The sequence below is a fragment of the Montipora foliosa genome, chromosome 10 (genome assembly GCF_036669935.1).
Source record: "Montipora foliosa isolate CH-2021 chromosome 10, ASM3666993v2, whole genome shotgun sequence".
Lineage (NCBI taxonomy): Eukaryota > Metazoa > Cnidaria > Anthozoa > Scleractinia > Acroporidae > Montipora > Montipora foliosa.
In genome coordinates, this window is record NC_090878.1 from 8,110,746 (window position 1) to 8,128,245 (window position 17,500).

A 17,500-nucleotide genomic window follows, 5' to 3' on the forward strand; every position below is an offset into this window, starting at 1 on the left:
TTTTACATGTGTTAAGGGTCGTTAAGGAGGCTAAATAATTTGTTGGCGGCCATTTTTGCACATCGGTTAAATGTTGGCGCCAGGTAAGTACTTCATGTATCCCTTACAATTATGTATTTAAGCGGTGAGACAAACGCATGCGCATATCTTGTACAAAAAAAAAAGGGTCGAAAATGGCCGGTGACGGAGACCGGGAGATGGTGCTCGCGAATTTCCAGGTAGATCTCCTGTTCTTAATGTGCCTTTGCTTTAAGACGATTTTATTTTCATTTGTTATTTTTTTTTTTTTCAGAGTATAACGGGAATCGATAACCTCGACGAATGTATAACACTTCTTGACCATTATGACTGGGATCTAACGGTAAGAAGTGTTTTTCTCGTGTCACCCTTTCTGTCATGTCCTTGAGATTCTTAACGCACTTTATTATTATTTTTTTTTATGACCACTTAAAATTACTTTTAGGCTTGTGTGAATTCAGTCATGGCCGATGAAACGGACTCTCCTCTACGGTTTGTGCAAATTTTCTTTTATAAATAGTGTGAAGTGTGTCTGAATGACGCCATGTCTACATTTTTAGTTCCTCCTCTGAATATACAAAACCTTTTTTTACAATGATTTAACCGCAGATATTGAGTAGACCTATTTAGTTAGCAATTATTGGTGAAGGTTTTGTTACATGCGTTTAAACTTTGTATGCATTTTTAACGTACAGCATAGAAGTGGCCTGAAATTAAATAATAATTGTTATTGGTATAGAGAAGAAATGTAAAATGGAGAAGTGGCCGTAAGTGTGCAATGTACTTACTCTAATCGGGATGATAATCCATTTCTGGTTGCATTAGAGTGCAAATCTATGAAGAAGAACTTCATAATATTTACCGTACAATCAGAGTTTAGTAGTGTAATTTCTTCAAGCCTTAACAAGCAGCAACACTATTCGTGACCTTGTGGGGCCTGGGCTCTTTATGTTAGTGTGTGAGTCTTCTTTGTAATGCGCCGTGCTTGGCTGCACTTTTTGGCTCCGTATATTTTATCGAAAATGTGTATATATTTTTAAGTTTTATGGCGATTTACCAGCTTGGAAGTCATTCTAAGTATGTTAGGCATGTGTGGCCCTGTTTTAGAGGGGAAAGAGCCGGCCGCCGAGCGAGGGAAAGAGCAAACAGATGTCGCTATTCCATCAAAGTGCAGCTAACTAACCATATCAATCATTCACGAAGCTCCCGGCAACACGGAAATAAAGCTAACTGTATGACCATCTCTCTATCGCAACATGACCAACAAGGAGCGAGGAAGGTCTACGTTCCATCTGTTTTATTGTCGAACGTAATGTCTTTGGCCCCAAAACTGGATGAAGTCTCCGATGTTATTACAAATGCAAATTTGGACATTGCCTGCATAACAGAGACCTGGTTGCGCGACCGCATTCACAACAACATTGTCAGTTTTCCCGGGTATAATTTAGTGAGAAGAGACAGGGTAGACGTAATCCATGGAGGAGTTTGTACCTACATGAAGAAAGGGCTGAAGTATACCATTCTAGAAGATCTATACGATGATAAAATTGACCTACGACCTTCTCCCCTCCCTAGGGGATTATCTTCTATAATCATTGCCAATGTTTACCATCCACAGACAGACAAAGGTGTTTCGGATTCTGAGATCCTGCATTGTCTGTACGATTCAATGTCTACAATTGAATCGCGATTTTCGAACGGTGGAGTTTTGATCACAGGGGATTTTAACAGGCTCGACACTTCGAGATTTAGGAACGCTTTTAAGCTAAAACAAATTGTTAAATTCCATACTCAAGGAAATCAGACTCTAGACCTTGTTTTGACCAACATCAAAGAATTCTACGAGGAGCCAATAAAACGCCCAGCCTTCGGTCTGTCAGACCACGCATCTATTGAACTCCAGCCCTTGTTTCGCTGCAAAAAACAACCATCAAAACAATCCAGCATCACGAGAGACCAGCGGGAAAGTTACAGGGTCGCACTGAGCTCATACTTGGAAAAAGTTAACATCACCGACCTTGTAAAGAACAAAGATACATGTGATGAGAAAGTGCAGATAATGGAAGAAGCTATTATTTCTGGTATGGACGCAATCATGCCCCTGAAAGAAAAGTCGGTATCAGCGAATGAGACGCCATGGATGAATAACTCTCTTAAATGCCTTATTCGCCGCCGGCAAAAGGCACTGACCAACAACAATCTGGCCGAGTACAATCAGCTCCGGAATAAAGTGAACAGAGATCGGAAAGCATGTCGAGCAAAGTGCTACGATGCCAAAGTCAAAGATCTCAAGGCTTGCAAGCCTGCCAAGTGGTGGAAGGAAATCAAACAGCTAAGTGGCTTTTCTAAGGTCCAGCGTGCGAGCCCCATCGCAGACTTCCAACACCTTGCCGATGAGGGGGAAAATCCTAAACATTTGGCCAATGTTATTAATGACTCTTTTTTGTCACCAATGAGCGCATTCACCCCCCTAGCCACACCTGATGTACACACGCACACGTACGCACACCAACAAGAACCTCCCTGTCCTATATCTGAGTTTCCAGTCATCAAGAAACTATCGGTGCTTAACACGAATAAAGTATCCGGACCTGATGGTTTCCCCTCTTGGGTACTCAAAGAAAATGCGGACTTATTAGCTGCACCAGGGGCAGACATCTTGAATTCTTCCTTTTTGGAACGTCGCCTTCCAACTTCGTGGAAGAAAGCGGACATCACACCCCTCCCGAAGACTTCACCTGTTAGTGATGCTAACAAACACCTGAGGCCCATTTCTTTGACTCCAATTCTGTCTAAGGTTAGGGAAGAGTTTGTCGTTGACGGCTACGTCAAGCCTGCCGTCCTTGCCAAAATTGAGCGGAACCAATATGGGACTGCCCTGAGAGATTTTTCTCCTGATACTCCAGTTTCCCCATCACCAAAAACAAGAATTGTATTTGATTTGAGTTAATTTGATGGATTTTAATTTAGCAGGACCATTCAGTAAAGCACTTAAAAGTGAATTAGGTATCCTCAGTAAAGATTAGTATAATTATTACTTTTAAGTAGGAAAATTAACAAAAGCAAAGTAACATGATCTGCATAGGCAGACTTCTCTGGGACATTTTCATGTCCCAGGAGAAATTGCAAACAATGGTTATGCAAAAGTTTTGGGGGGAAATAGAGGTGTATTATGGAATTGTGCAAGTAGTGAATTAAATTGAAATAGCTGGTTTTTTTGTGGCAACACTTAGTAACTCTCTCAGGTCGTCTTTGCTGATGTTCTTGTTGTGAGGCTTGTTGAACCAGTTGTCTTTGAAGGCTTTGTTGGCCAGAATATGGATCGTTTCGTCAAGAGGCACATTTGTGAACTAGAGCGGTGATCTCGTAAGAGACAAGAAAATCATTTTCGTCGAGTTTGAACTGTTGGATTTCTTCAACAAAAAAGAAAACATCGGAGCTTGTGTACTCGTTAGTCGACAAGGGTTTCAGGTTTTCATCTAGCCACTTTGCAAGAGTGTAATAATTGTAAGTACCAGATGCTGAGAGTAACGGCTGCATTGCGAGAGTTGTTTTATGTGTTTTGGGAAGGCCATATAAGTGGGCCAGGGGCCAGGCGAGATCCCTTCTGACAGACAAAGTCTGCCATTTTTTTAGGCAGGATTCCAGATGTTTTTCTTTAACCAGATGCGGATGATAATATTTTGGTGGTCACCCTCTTGTGGTTGGCTTTTAAAGGCTAACGGGTTGGAATTTTGTCAGGTTGTCAGTAGATGCCTCGTTCAACAGTCAAATGTACTCTAACTTGTCCATAACGACCACGCCCGAGCCCTTATCTGGTTTGGTAATTACTAAGTCATCCCGTTTCTTCAGCTTTTGGATTGATAGTATCAGTGACTTCGGTGGTTTTGGGGCTTTTCTCTCGATGTGTTTTTGCATGAATGTTTTCATGTAACGTTTGCTGATTTAATTTTCTCGCATCCTAAGTACTATAAATATGCCTTACCATTATTATTATCTTTAATTTGTTCATTCGACAATGATGACATGAAGTCGTTGAAACATCATGTTACTTTGCTTTCGTTAATTTTCCTACTTAAATGTTGTGCCAAATCGTATTTTATAAGAATAATTATTATTATTACTGTTATTATTATCATTGAGTGGTCACTCCTTCTTTTGGCTCAGATGACTAGGTAGAAATGGCAGTCCATCTCCTTTCATCTACATGCATCTGCTTTGGTGAAACACTGAAGTGTTCTTGTCATGTTACCCATAACTTTGCACAATCATTTTTGGCAACGCACTTTTAATTCCTATGGTGTAAATAAAGCAGAAGGTTGGCATGGGTGCTCATGTATGTAGGGGTGCCAAGACCATGTGAATATGGGGTCTGGTTCCTTTTTAATACGTGAATTATGCTTTAAATTTAAGAAAGCATTGAGTAGGTTGGAAGAGGCAATAGGTATTGGTAGAATAGTTTCGCATGAAATAAATCATCTACTTGTCTTAAAGCAAAACATTAAATGAAAGTTCCAAAGCAATGAATGAGCAGCTTTCCCCTTGTGTCATAATTTATATTTACAGACTTTTTCCATTTTCCCACTTTCTCATACTATTCGCTATTTTTGCAAATCCCATAATACAGTTCATTTTGGGGGGTTATTTGCATTAAAACTGTGGATATCCAGTTCACTGGAGCAATGATACATTCCCAAGAGTAAATAACTTGTGTTGTTGTTATGTAAGCACCCCCCAAAACGAATGGCATTATGGTATTGGGGAAATAGTCTATAACAAAATTATAGCATCATATCATCGTCTGTGCCATGTTCAAATACATCTGTCATGTATCTGCTGTCCAGGTCAAATTGTGGACAAATGCATTGCTACTGGCTGTCCATTAATGTAGAGGTTCTGGTTCTTATTCTGAGAGTGCCCATATAGGAAATTAAGGTGCCTTAAATTTTGTTGTGTAAACAAGTGATGGATCTAAGAGCAGGGCATGGGTGCCTACAAACCTTTGTCATTAACATTAATTTTAAAATTAGACTTGAACCACCCTCACATCAACCGCGCACCAGTGGCTCAGTCGGTTGAGCACCGGGCTGTCACGCGGGAGGTTGTGAGTTCAACTCTGGCCGGACCAACACTCAGGGTCTTTAAATAACTGAGGAGAAAGTGCTGCCTTTGTAAGTACATCTGCAAATGGTTAGACTTTCAAGTCCTCTCCGATAAGGACGATAAGCCGGAGGTCCCGTCTCACAACTCTTCAATGTCTATAATCCTGTGGGACGTAAAAGAACCCACACACTTGTCGCTAAGAGTACGGCACGTAGTTCCCGGTGGTGTGGTCTGTCTTTTGTTGAGTATCATGGTTGGGAGGGTAAAAAAAGGGGCCACAGTAATTGGCGCAAGTTGTTGTGGCACTCTGCCAGCTTGACTGGCAAAGTCTGTGAATTAAAAAAATATATATCCTTAAAGAGTAAGAGAATCAAGTCTTTAGTTATTTGTTGTGGCCTCAGTCGGATGATCTTAGTTGAGCCTTGCTCTTTTCTCTTACTGACACTACTTTGTTGAAAAATATGTTATAATAAATTAGAGAAACTTTTATGAAAAAATCATTAAGTTTTTTGTTTTGTTCTCTAGTAGCAATGAACCTTTGAATATTAGAATTCTCTCTGCAGTTTGCCGGTTGCTGTTCCAGTCGATGACCATTCTCCTGTTACTGACCAGTCCTTAATTCCATCTGTGGCTTCAGTTTCTGTTGGAGATGTTGTTGGGAGATCAATTCCTGTTCAAAACCCTCCAAGAAGAATCAAGTTCTTAATTGAGTGGAGAGATCGCACCATCCCTGTTGTGTTAGATGACAATGAGACATTAGGTATAGCTTATGCTTAAAGTGCACCATGGTGTAAAAAGTTCATCTAACCCCCCTTCTCTCTGGGCTTTTTTTTGTCATTCCATAGTTAAATTAAAATTAATGGATCACAATTTATACATGTACATCACAATGTAGGTTTTCAGTTACAACTATATAAAAACTTACACTGAGTGTGCTGGTATGCTGTTTAACCTAGGAAATAGCTCTGTTTATGTAATACAGAGCCCACAAAATACATCAAACTTGCAAATCTGGACTTGTTTCCCTTTACTCTGTATTCAACAGGTGCCTGACTAAAGGTTATTTAAGTTTAGTTAGGTAAATGTTGATTTTCCTGTGAAGCTTTTTTGACGATGTTTCGTTCTCAGTACATGTACATTGTATTGATCTGTATAATTATGTTGTTGTATCTAAAGTAAGACAGTGTTAATGTTGGAAAGTTCCATCAGGACAGTTTTTTTCTTTTTCTTAAATTTCAGGTACAATAAAACGAATGCTGGAGATGCAACTTGACATACCTGTGAGTCAACAAAGCCTCCTGGGATGGCCAAGCCACCTGCAGCTAAGTGATGATGTAAGATAATATTTACTTGTGCTCTTCTTTAATGAACAGTGGTTTAAGTTTGGAGCCATCTCCTGCCCATGCCAAGACGACGGTCAGGTGGTTTTTTTTTCATTTCCGGTAGTATGAATCTTCAGAGTTTTGGTGCCTGTTGCTGCAACAGTTCGATTTCACGGCATGTCAAACTGAATAGGACTTTCATCCACGTTCGCAACAAGATGGAGGGGATGATTGTTGGCTCGTCGTTGCCTGATAACAAATTGGTGGAACTGCACGATTTTCTCCTCATAGTCTGGTGGAAGACCTCGAGCTAGTGTTGTTTTCTGGTGCATCGACAAGTCGTTCGTCTTCATGAATCTTTGACACCAATGGTTTGAAGAGTCAAACTGACCGGCGGGGGTGTCATACTGAGAATCTTTAGAAAGTTCCAGTGCCTTTAGCCTGACCATGTTTGGTAAAATCGCTAAACCATTGTTACGCTTCTCTGTGGTCCAGGCCATTAAATCTTGCTCCAGACAAGGCCACGTGGCTTTCCTTCCACGATCTGCACGTTTAAGTCCAGGCATTAATTTTGCTGAAGGTTTTCTTTTCTTTTTCACCAAAGACAGATGTTGCTTTCCGCAACACCAAACTCTCGCTTTTCTGCTGTGGTGTAACATTGTCGTTTCGTGCCTACTGTTGCCATTGCTCATAAGTTACATCGATTGGAATAAAGCACATGATAACTCTGACCCAGTGTGGAAATGCAATCATTTCTGGGCTGAGTCAAGTCCTCATGGTAACGAATATGTCAAAATATGATCAACACTATCCGTACATCCTGTTGGTTTCATAATATTGCACCCTACGTTTGTTTTATCTCTTTTTAAAAACCATTTTGTATTTTCTTTGTTTCCCTTTTTCCTGTTTTTAGTCAAACTTTGCTCTAATTAATAAGAGGGAGTCCTCCCTATTAGCCTGCGAGCAAGCGCTCTCGTGGGGTGTGGATGGACAGGCGAGGAGGAGAGAGAATTTGAATAAATTATCTGCGTCCAAAAAGTGGACGAGAAATGCTGATTGGCCAATTTGATCAGGTGATGACGTACTATACATTTCACGCATGCGATTTCTGAACACAAGCAAAAATGGCGGACAGTGATGATTTTATCTGTAAAGCTTGCGAGGAATTTTCATTACATTTGAAGTTTCCATTGAATTTTAGACCTGAACAGCGTCAAGTGGTGGAAGCTTTGCTTCAGGGCAGAGATGTCCCATCTGCTTTACTGACAGGATACAGCAAAAGACTTAGTATGATTTTCCAGGTTTATGTTGCCACCGCTGCTCTTAAAGTGAAAGAGCATCAAACAGTTTTGGTCGTTTGTTCTTTGGTTTTGGTTTTTGTGTTGGTCGATCGTAGAAACTTTGCAACTCACAAATGCACTGGAGTATGGAAAAAATCTAACCAGAACTGAAATTTTACTAGCCTGTGGCTAGTTGGCTAGAACGGTAGCCGCTACCGTTAGTATCGAGCCCTGCAACAGCAGTCCAGTTTTTTAAGGTGATATTTTTCAGCAGGTTAATGTACTCCTTTTTATCTGGCAATCTAACGCCCATTTTGTCACTCGGCCACAACACAAAAACTTTCACATGTGTTGACTGTTCAGGAGAAATAATGTCGTTGATGCTGAGAAGTGCATCCACACTCTCCTTGATGTTGTTGTCGAAATGACAACCTAGCGATTTTTTGTACTGATTTTCCTGGTCTTCTTCATCGGACTTTGGCTAGTTTTTGGAACTTTTTTCTGCCTGGGGCACCTTTCTGGTGTTGAAACAGAAGTCGGCAAGCTTCGCTTCGTCCTTGGAAGGATGTCCGTGTCAGCAACCTCTGGATCACTAGGCATAATAAACTTTGCGCATGCTACAAACCTGAAACTCTTGCTGATTTTTCTACTTTTCGTTGCACACAGTTTGCAGACTCGATCAGACAAAGAAGGGTTTCTTCAGCATCAAGTCTGATCAATTGCAGCGCACATGACAAAACAGGTCCTTCAAGACTTTTCTTACCCTATGGAAGGAACAGGTTTTTGAATAGACAGGACTTCCAGGTATCTCAATAGCGGACTTTCAATGAAATTTTACAACATGTACAATAATCGTTACGACTTTCAGCATTTGGTTTCCTTCCTAAACAAAGGTTCTTCGGAGTGTTGTTCGCCATGCGGTCCCAGGAAAATCCTTGCAAGATGTTTATTTACATTGGGTTCATATTTCCTGGTAGATCTGATTGGTCAGATTTTGACAGCTCAACACCTTAGAAGATGCGGGGGGTACTGGTGGCGGAATTCAAATTTATGAGACATGATCGCAAGCTCTCTCTCTCCTCATCGCCTGCCCACCCGCACCCCACAAGAGAGCTTTCTTGCGGGCTACTTCCCTATAAGTTTCACGCATGGCTTCTTGAGACTTCCTTGCCTTTACATGTAATTCTACTTCTTGACCTGTTTCATTGTAACATGAATTTTAGGCAAATAGATAACAAATAAACAACTAAATACTTACAGTATATACTGTATAAGAGACATAAGATATCACTGTTCAGTTACTTTTAATTAATACCTTATGAGGAACTGAAAAACAACAAAACAAAACAAAAAGCTTACCTCTACCATGCACAACAAAAAACTGTTTCATTAATATGGTTTGCTGGTTTGCAGATGCCCTAGCGAATTGGTGTTCCTTTAGATTAGCCTTTTGTGCCCATCTAAAGACTAATGTACTGAATTGCTGTACACTTGAACATTTTTGCATGGGTTGTTGGATTGACATAATTACACATAGGTTGTCAAATGTGAAAGTTTGTTGGGTGACCATGGTAAGGTGTGTTGCACTGTAAAATAATAATTTGTTTGTGGAAACTTCTGTTGCAGAGTGTTTTAAGTACCTTAAACTTACGAGAAGAGACAGCTCTAGTTCTAATCAATCGTGCAGTGACAAGGACACCTAAAGAGAGTCAGCCTTGTATGGTGAGGAGAACCATGAATGGTGAAATCAGGTAACATTGATATTAAGGCAACTTTTTTTTAAGATCGTTGTCCTTTAGCTCTGAAGTGTATGAAGTAGGCATCTGGTTATTTTAGTTAACTCACATCTTCTAAATGTTCCTTTGCAGCTCAGCTTCAAAAAGCAGTAACTCCTTTGAGAAAATCATGTTGAACATACAGTATGGAAGCAGAGAGTTTAACCTTCCTTATGTTGTCACAAAGACAGTAGGAGAGGTTCGCAAAGTACAACAACTATACATGTATGCTAGGTTGTACTTCTGTTATCGACTTGGAGGTCTTCTTTTTGTAACTGTTCAAGTTTGGAGTCATGTAAAACACAAGATCGTACAAATCAACAATCACAATGTTGAAACAGGCTATGTGGACACTGTCACATGATTGCAACATTGATGATAGGGGGAGGGGTAAAATGTAACGAGAGAGGAACATGCCTGGAATGAAATGCCTCTTTTCAGGGAGTGTCTCAAGTAGTTTTGTCCCTGATTGAACGTAATAAGAAGCATGTGATAAAGTACAGAATATTTCAAATACATCCCGTTTCCACAACAAAAGGAGAACATACAGTAGGAGGAAAAAAAAATCATGTTGACTTTTTATGACTTTTTTTGTAAGTTAATTTTCAAAACTCTGATCTGGCTTATTACAGCTGTACAAGGTTTACATGTTTATAGCATTCTGTATGTAGTTTGCTTTTGTAAGTTTGCATACTTGGTTTAAATCATTCATTCAAATCATTTTTTTTTGTCATAGGTGAAAGCAGATATCCTCTCTTTATCAGGCATTCCTTGTCGGCATCAGTGTTGGACAGGCTGGCCAGTTGATGTTACTGATGATGTATGTCATGTTGCTCTTTTTTTTGTGATACATAGATAGATTAATAATTTTAGATGTACCTTAATTTATTATTAGGATGGTAATGATGATCATTTTTATCATTATTTTCAGCTGGGTTGTGTGGCACAAGCTACATGTAGTTTCAATGTCTATTACATTCAATTAATTTCAGATGCACCTTCAAGATGCTAACTTATCCTTTCCAGTGCACAGTTTAACAGTGGGAAAAAGTGAAAAGGAAAGATCACCAGATTATCATAAGGTGAATGGAAATTTTTTAAACCTTTGATTTCTCAATCTTTGACCAAAAGTGTAACATGTACAGTGACTTCATTTTATTGTAGGCCAGTACCTCAAAAACAAGACATACTGATGTAGAAATGGATGTAAATGATGACAGTAGTGACAATGAGGATACATCTTTTCAAGTTGATGATGATGAGATGTTTTGCGACATTCCAGCAGCAAGGAGACAAATAAATGAAATGCGTGAGTTTTTTAGTCTTACCCCTGGAAAATAAAAATTTCATGGTGTGGTTCCAGAAAATTCCCCCTCACGGAGGTTCACGGAAATTCCGGGGAGTAGGGGGGTCTGAAAGAGGCAAATTTCCGAAGGGGAGGGGGGCACATAAAGAATACATACAGAGCTTTTTTTCCAGAGGGCTTGAAATGTGTCGAATAAACACTTGCCTACTTTTTCAATAATTATTGAGTCTTCAAGGTAACCAAGAAAAATGGAGAATTCTATTCGTTGAAATAAATGTAAGATTCCTTGTCATATATTTCCCACTATTATTCCGCCACTGGACAACACAGATAGCACTGAGAGACACTCCTGAGCAGCATGTTCGATGTGAAGTCAAACGAAAATGGCAGTCATTTAAAGATCTTTAACGCTTGTTTTTAGCTTGCATGCATCTGTTGCTTTTTCAGATGGCATTATTTGTGCAGTCAGTTGATTGAGATCATTTGCTTATACTCATATTATTCCAGTTAAGTGCAAATTCCCGCGAATTTCGAACCTTTGATAACTAGATTATCAAATAGTTTCATTGTTATTCGTGTAGTTACAAGTTTGTAAATGTTAGCAAAATCGATAATTTCAGTGCCATAATTTTGTCCTGACATATTTGTAGCCATTGACGGCGATGAGAGACAGCGAAGATTTCATTTGGTTGTTTAGTTACCGGATTGAACTTGAAAAGTATGTTTCACTCATGAAATGTGTGACCAGTTGAAAAATCCTAAGGCATAAAAAATGTACTGTCATTTACAAACTACAGAGGCAAAGCGTATAACTATATTGAAGTGTTCCTGGTGAAAGATAAATTTAAGCGACATTTGATAAGCGGAATCAGTTCACGGCTACACACACGAAAAATAATGTAAATAGTACGGTTCACAAATTATACTACTGTAGATAAAAATTACCCCTGCAACATAAAAAAATATCTTCGAGATAGCATTGAGGTATTTTCCCGAGTTTCGCTGTGACAGCAAAAATAACTATGTAATAAGTAGTTTCTTGTGTGTGCAATGTAATTCGATATGTTGTTTCAACTACGCACAAATTCAAACTTCGACTGGGTTACAAAGCGTATACGATATACACTTAAAATAGAGTCAACTTTCAGTACTTTTTTTGGATTTTTGAATAAAAACTTCTTTCAATTGAAAAGAGAAAAAGTCAGTTGCCTGGACATTTAAGTGCTGAATAAGCTCAGTTGTTAGTTTGAACATTTCATCGCATCTGTGAATACGTCTAGAATTTCCACGGTGGTTTTAAGAGAATGAAATTTTTATCACAGCTCTTATTACAGTCTCTTTTTTTTGGATTTGGAATTTCCAAGGGGTATGGGGGACCAAGTGGAAAAATCATGGAAATTCCAGGGGGTGGGGGGAGTAACGTGAAGCCCTCTGGAACGGAAAATCCAGTGGGGTGGGGGGTCAAACTGGAAAAAACCTCTCCGTGGGGGGGGGGGGGGTATAAATATTTCATGGAACCACACCTTGTCAAAGATGCTTGGTGGAATTTTCATCCTAAATTCATCCACATCAATTTCCCTTTTTAGTGGCAAATGACTGTCCTGATACAGCTGAAAATTTGGTCAAGTTTACTGCTGAGTTTGAGGAAAGGTGAGACTTACACTTGCTAGATTGAAAAAAAAAAAAAAGAAAGAAACAGAATGTTGTTGATGAACCCTGCTGCAAAGATCAATCAATTGTGATAATTTACCAGAAGTAGTAGAGGCTGTACATGTAGTTACATGTATGAACTCCAGACCACTAAAAATTGGAGATGTTGCCTCCCTATATGCAATGTATTGCCATTGAAACTCCAGGAACTTTTGGGTGATTCTAGGGGCTTTTTACTGTATGAAGACCACAAAGTTTTGTTTTTGGATTGTCATTGAATAACTGGATAAGCTGGAATGTATAGAAGGTCAAACAGTGAGAGCTAAAATATTTCAGGCTCAAATTATCATTACTTTCCATAATCTTCTGACAGTTAGAAGCCAACAGTTACATTGTACATTGTTCATCTATAAGTTGAGGAGGAAATTAACCTGTTGTGGTAATTAATATTTTTCTCATTTAAAACAGTTTAATTAAATAGTTATTTTATTTGCCATGGTTGGAAAGAGAAACATATTTTTGTACTGTAGGTGTGGCATATTTAACATTACTTGACTGGTACATGTAGGTATGGAGAAGCACACCCCCATTTTTACATGGGCCCACTTATAGAAGCAATCAAGGAATCTGGAGGTGCTTCTGCTAAAGAGGTAAAGGTCAAGAAGACTGTGCTCTAAGGAAAATTTAAGGGGGCTTCCAAGCATTTCATCTGGGGTGCCTGGCCCTCTAAATTGGTTGCCTGAATTAATTTATAATTATTATCTGAGATCAACAACACAGCAAGATCTTCATCCATCTCTCTCTCTCAACAAAAAATTGCGACTATTGCTCCGATGATCGTCAAACTCGTTAGTGCAAGAAAAACCTGCAACCCGTCATATTTTTCACACCATACTTCAGAAAAATGAGCAAAGTGGCAATGCTGCTGATGTTTTTCAGGTTAAAAAATAGTGAAGATTGCGGCAGGTTTATGTAATTTTGACGTTTGGGTCTAATACAGGTAAACCACTTTACTGGTCAGTGAGGTTGAAAATAGATTTCAAGATATGAATCACTGCTGCTTGATTCTTGTGGAGCTTTCTCTGAAAACTGCTGTGAAACAATGAAACCATGGCGGCCCAAAAGTTATCAATTTTTTTTCAAGCAAGTCATCTTGATCTGGATGAAAATCATTGCTACAGCATAGAACTTAAGTTTTATTTTCCCTAATATCAGTAAAATTTTAAGTTGAATGAGCTTTTTATGGATTCAGTCAAAGTGTCAGTCTGCATAATTATTTATTTTCAGGACATGCAATGATTTGTCATGACACCAAAGACATTGTGGGATTGTTCTGTTTCTAAAACAATAACAAATAACATGACATCGTTCCCTTTTTTATTTCATTACTTTCATATACAGGGGGAAACAACCATAACTAAACATATTTGAGCCAAGCATGCGCAGCAGCAAAAAATAATAAAAACATTAAATTTGCGTAAACTGTGATTCTCGGTTCATACAAAAATAAATTGCACCCCATCACCGGCCGCACTTTATCCCTCTCAGAGCAGAAGTAACAACTTTCCTTTTTTAAAACTATAACCAATAAATGCTAAACTCCAAGTGCCAATTTTAATGGTATTTTTTGAGAAGGAATTGAAATCCGTGTGGCCCCCGACCATCATGTGCAAGGTCAGGGATTATGTTTAAGTGTGAAATCATGTGGAAACGGCCTTTGAACCGATTGTTTCGTAAAAAAAATTCTGAGAGGTTTCTTAAACTGTAACCACCAGCATATTAAAATGTTTTGCCTGCTTATCTGCTCAAAATACAATAAGCCAGAGTGCCCAGCCGGGTGACCTGGCAATTCTTCTCCCTCGCCTGAAGCCAAATGTTAGTTGCCTCAGGTGACCAGGTGCCATTAGAGCACAGCCTTGGTCAATGTTAAATTTTTTTTTGTGTTAACAGTTAATTATAACATTGACTTGTTTACATACTGTAAATGTGTGTAATAAAGCTGATGTTAAGGGTTAACAGGGATCCCATGCCAAGACTATCAGTAGGCAGCTTTGGTCATGTGATTAGAGCTAACTCTGATTGAATAACTCTGCCAAAGGGTGTAGCAACCTTTCAAGTAATGTAACAGGAAATATCAGGTATGGAATTTTGGGTAGGCAGGGAGAATATCCAGTCCCCAATACTACCTCAAGTACTGGTATCACTGCTTAGATGCAACAATTTTAATTATTTGCACATCAATGAGAACACTCACTGCTCAATGTCATATCTTAATAATATATTGTAGTATCTGCATGTATCACTACTATCAGCAAGCAAGTTACAGCCAAACATAGCATGATGCTACAATTTAATGGTCTTTTTTGAATGGCGCATTTTTAAGCTTTCGATATCAGAATAACATCAATGTCTGATTGTCAAACCAGGGCTCAGTCGTTCAAAAGCCAATTAAGAGTCTAATCTGTAATTTAAATTTACCCACCAAAAAAGCCTTAATAATAGGACAATCACATGACTTTTGGAGGGCATATACTCTATTTGTGGTCCGAGTAGCATCATTTGTGGCCAAGTGGAGCGAGGGTGCAAATGATGCTATGAGGGACACAAATACTGTAAACTATATGCCGACAAAAGTCATTTGATTTTTATTATCAATACACAAGGCCAAGTTGTACCATGGCGAGCAAAATGAAAACACAATGAAAGCCAAATAAACTCAACTAATTTCTCCGCATTTTTCCAAAATGCTGTCTGTGTTCTGCCCTTTCATGTGGTATCGATTCAATTTCTGCATATCTCCTGACTGAATAGATTTGTGTTTTGGTTTCGCATTGTTTTCTTTCGTAAATAGCTTGGCCTTCGCTTGAAACATTTTGTTTGCAGATATGAATTCACTGTCTTGCAAAATGTTTATGTTTTGGCTGAGTGGAGCACAGGTTAGATGGCGATAAATGGCTACTCTAATTCCAGTCAATGCACTTGGAGTTAATGCTTGGCCTTTCTCTGTTTTCACTTCAGCGAAGAACTTTCACAGAATTTTACTCAAGTCCGTTGGACTTACTGTTTTGAGATCCACTGTAATTTTTCCTTTCTCGCACCATTTCTCGACCTTTTTACTCCCCACTCAGTTGCTCTCTTGGTGTTTTGCGCTTGAGCTATTTGCTCAATTTCATCCAGTTTGCCTGTTGTCTAAATCCGAGTTTTGACTAGAAAAAAGCTGAAAATTTGGGACTACTTTACTTCTAAAATCTCTAAGCGTCAAACGTTCACTGCAGAGCTACAAAGTGAGCAAGTGCAAACTCATCCACAAAAATTTGCACCAACTCTGGCATTGAAATGGTATCCTCAGGAACTCATTGGCCGAGCGAAGTTGTTTGACATCTGTGCAGCCAATTAGTATCAGGGCGGCAAATGTATCTTCATCCTGCACATTTCCCGTTTGGCCCACAAAAAGGCGCGTTTTACAGAGGGCAGTTTGTCATTTGGCCGCGCGTATTGATAATAATGTAATTTCATGCTGAAGGAAAACGAAAGGCCAAGTCAAAATTGAAGGCCAAAAGTCCTGTGGGAACTTGGTTTAATCAGTAAACAACTGGGCCCTGGTTGCCATGTGAGCCATAAGTTTCCAATCAGCTAGTCTGTTTTTCTACCAAATGCAATCATTTTTATTTTCTTATTTTAGAGAAGACCTCTGCTCATTTATCTTCATCATGATGGCAGTATATTAACAAATGTATTTTGCAGGTAAGAAAAAGTAAGAAAGGGTTTCCAGTGAGTTAGTTGTGTTTGTGCTTGGTACTGCTTTTCAATCTTCTTGCTGGTGGTTAAAGCAACAACTGCAGCTGCAATGTTAATGGGAACAACTCTTAAAAATTGGTGCTTTGGTCAGTAGAATGTAATGGATTGGGTAATTATGTGAGGATTTGCAACTTTGTTTCACTCTTAGCATTATTTTTTATGCTACTCTGTACTCTCTTGGGACTTCTTCATTTCACAGGAAAAATGGAAAACAATGATTATGGAAAATTTTGGGGTGTAAAAGAGGTGTATTATGGGATTTGTGCAAGTAGAGGATGGACATATCCCCGTGCCCACTATTTTATCCTGTTGTGATTACCATTGCTGTTGTCATTGCTTGTAGAATGTTGTGGATTGAGTGGATTGCAGTGCCTTTTTTGTGGTAGAAAAATATTGATATCATGTGAAAGAACATAATTATTGTCATACTATTATATCATTTCACTTATTCAATGTGCTTGTTTTAGAGAGAGAGAAAGGAGTCAGACCATTTTGAACTGCATAAATTATGATTCTTGGAAGGCACTGACAAACTTATTTTTCTTCATTCTCAGCCAACTTATTTGCTCCGAAACAATTGTGAACTACATCAGTAGCAATTTTGTTGTCTGGGCTTGGGACATGACACATGATACAAATAGGACAAGGTGTGTGCAAAATATAGAACAAAGGCATTGTCGTGTTGACTACAGCAAATTTAAAGCTGGGAGAGGAGTGAACCTAGAATAAAGGTATATAGAATCCCTCTGGCTACAAATCGGCTGCAACCTAACGAAGTGACGCATTATTGCTGTTGATAATGTTGATGTCTTCATCAATGGAGGAATAGTGGAAGATAATGCTTAGCAAAAGGGCATAATTGAAGTGGGATTTTGTATCTCAGATCTCAGGTCCGAGGGGGCCCCCCATTGATGATCAAAATGGTCTGGTGTTAGACAGAGTAAAATCTGTAAGTGGTCATTGGAACTTAAAGCGTCGAATAAGATATTTGGAATCTTATTGCTAATGACAGTGGCAATAGGTGCCTCTTTTGTCATCATAAAGGTGCACACTTGCTGATAGTCAGATTCATTGATGATGGTCTCTAGTTTGGCTCTCCTTTACATGTGACAGCCCATTCAGGAGATAGCTTCCTTGTTGGGTCATGCATGTGTACCCCTCTTGTTCCTTGCTTAGTACTTACACTGTAGCAACTTTTGAAAGGTTTTCTGGTACATATACCTGTAGTTTGTGCTCTGGTAGGAATCA

General features: G+C 39.0%; 1 protein-coding gene across 1 annotated transcript in view; it reads left to right on the forward strand.

Moving 5' to 3' along the window:
* The first annotated feature begins 137 nt into the window (after nucleotides 1-137).
* The window catches only part of LOC137973722 (FAS-associated factor 1-like), a 26,729-nt gene continuing 9,366 nt past the window's right edge, over nucleotides 138-17,500 (forward strand). The window contains exons 1-14 of the mRNA XM_068820600.1: nucleotides 138-218; nucleotides 293-361; nucleotides 464-510; nucleotides 5,685-5,881; nucleotides 6,361-6,455; nucleotides 9,350-9,474; nucleotides 9,592-9,697; nucleotides 10,235-10,318; nucleotides 10,491-10,580; nucleotides 10,663-10,807; nucleotides 12,391-12,454; nucleotides 13,023-13,104; nucleotides 16,137-16,198; nucleotides 16,807-16,899. Coding sequence (XP_068676701.1) covers nucleotides 138-218; nucleotides 293-361; nucleotides 464-510; nucleotides 5,685-5,881; nucleotides 6,361-6,455; nucleotides 9,350-9,474; nucleotides 9,592-9,697; nucleotides 10,235-10,318; nucleotides 10,491-10,580; nucleotides 10,663-10,807; nucleotides 12,391-12,454; nucleotides 13,023-13,104; nucleotides 16,137-16,198; nucleotides 16,807-16,899 — 1,340 coding nt within the window. The remainder of the gene's footprint in view (nucleotides 219-292; nucleotides 362-463; nucleotides 511-5,684; nucleotides 5,882-6,360; nucleotides 6,456-9,349; nucleotides 9,475-9,591; nucleotides 9,698-10,234; nucleotides 10,319-10,490; nucleotides 10,581-10,662; nucleotides 10,808-12,390; nucleotides 12,455-13,022; nucleotides 13,105-16,136; nucleotides 16,199-16,806; nucleotides 16,900-17,500) is intronic.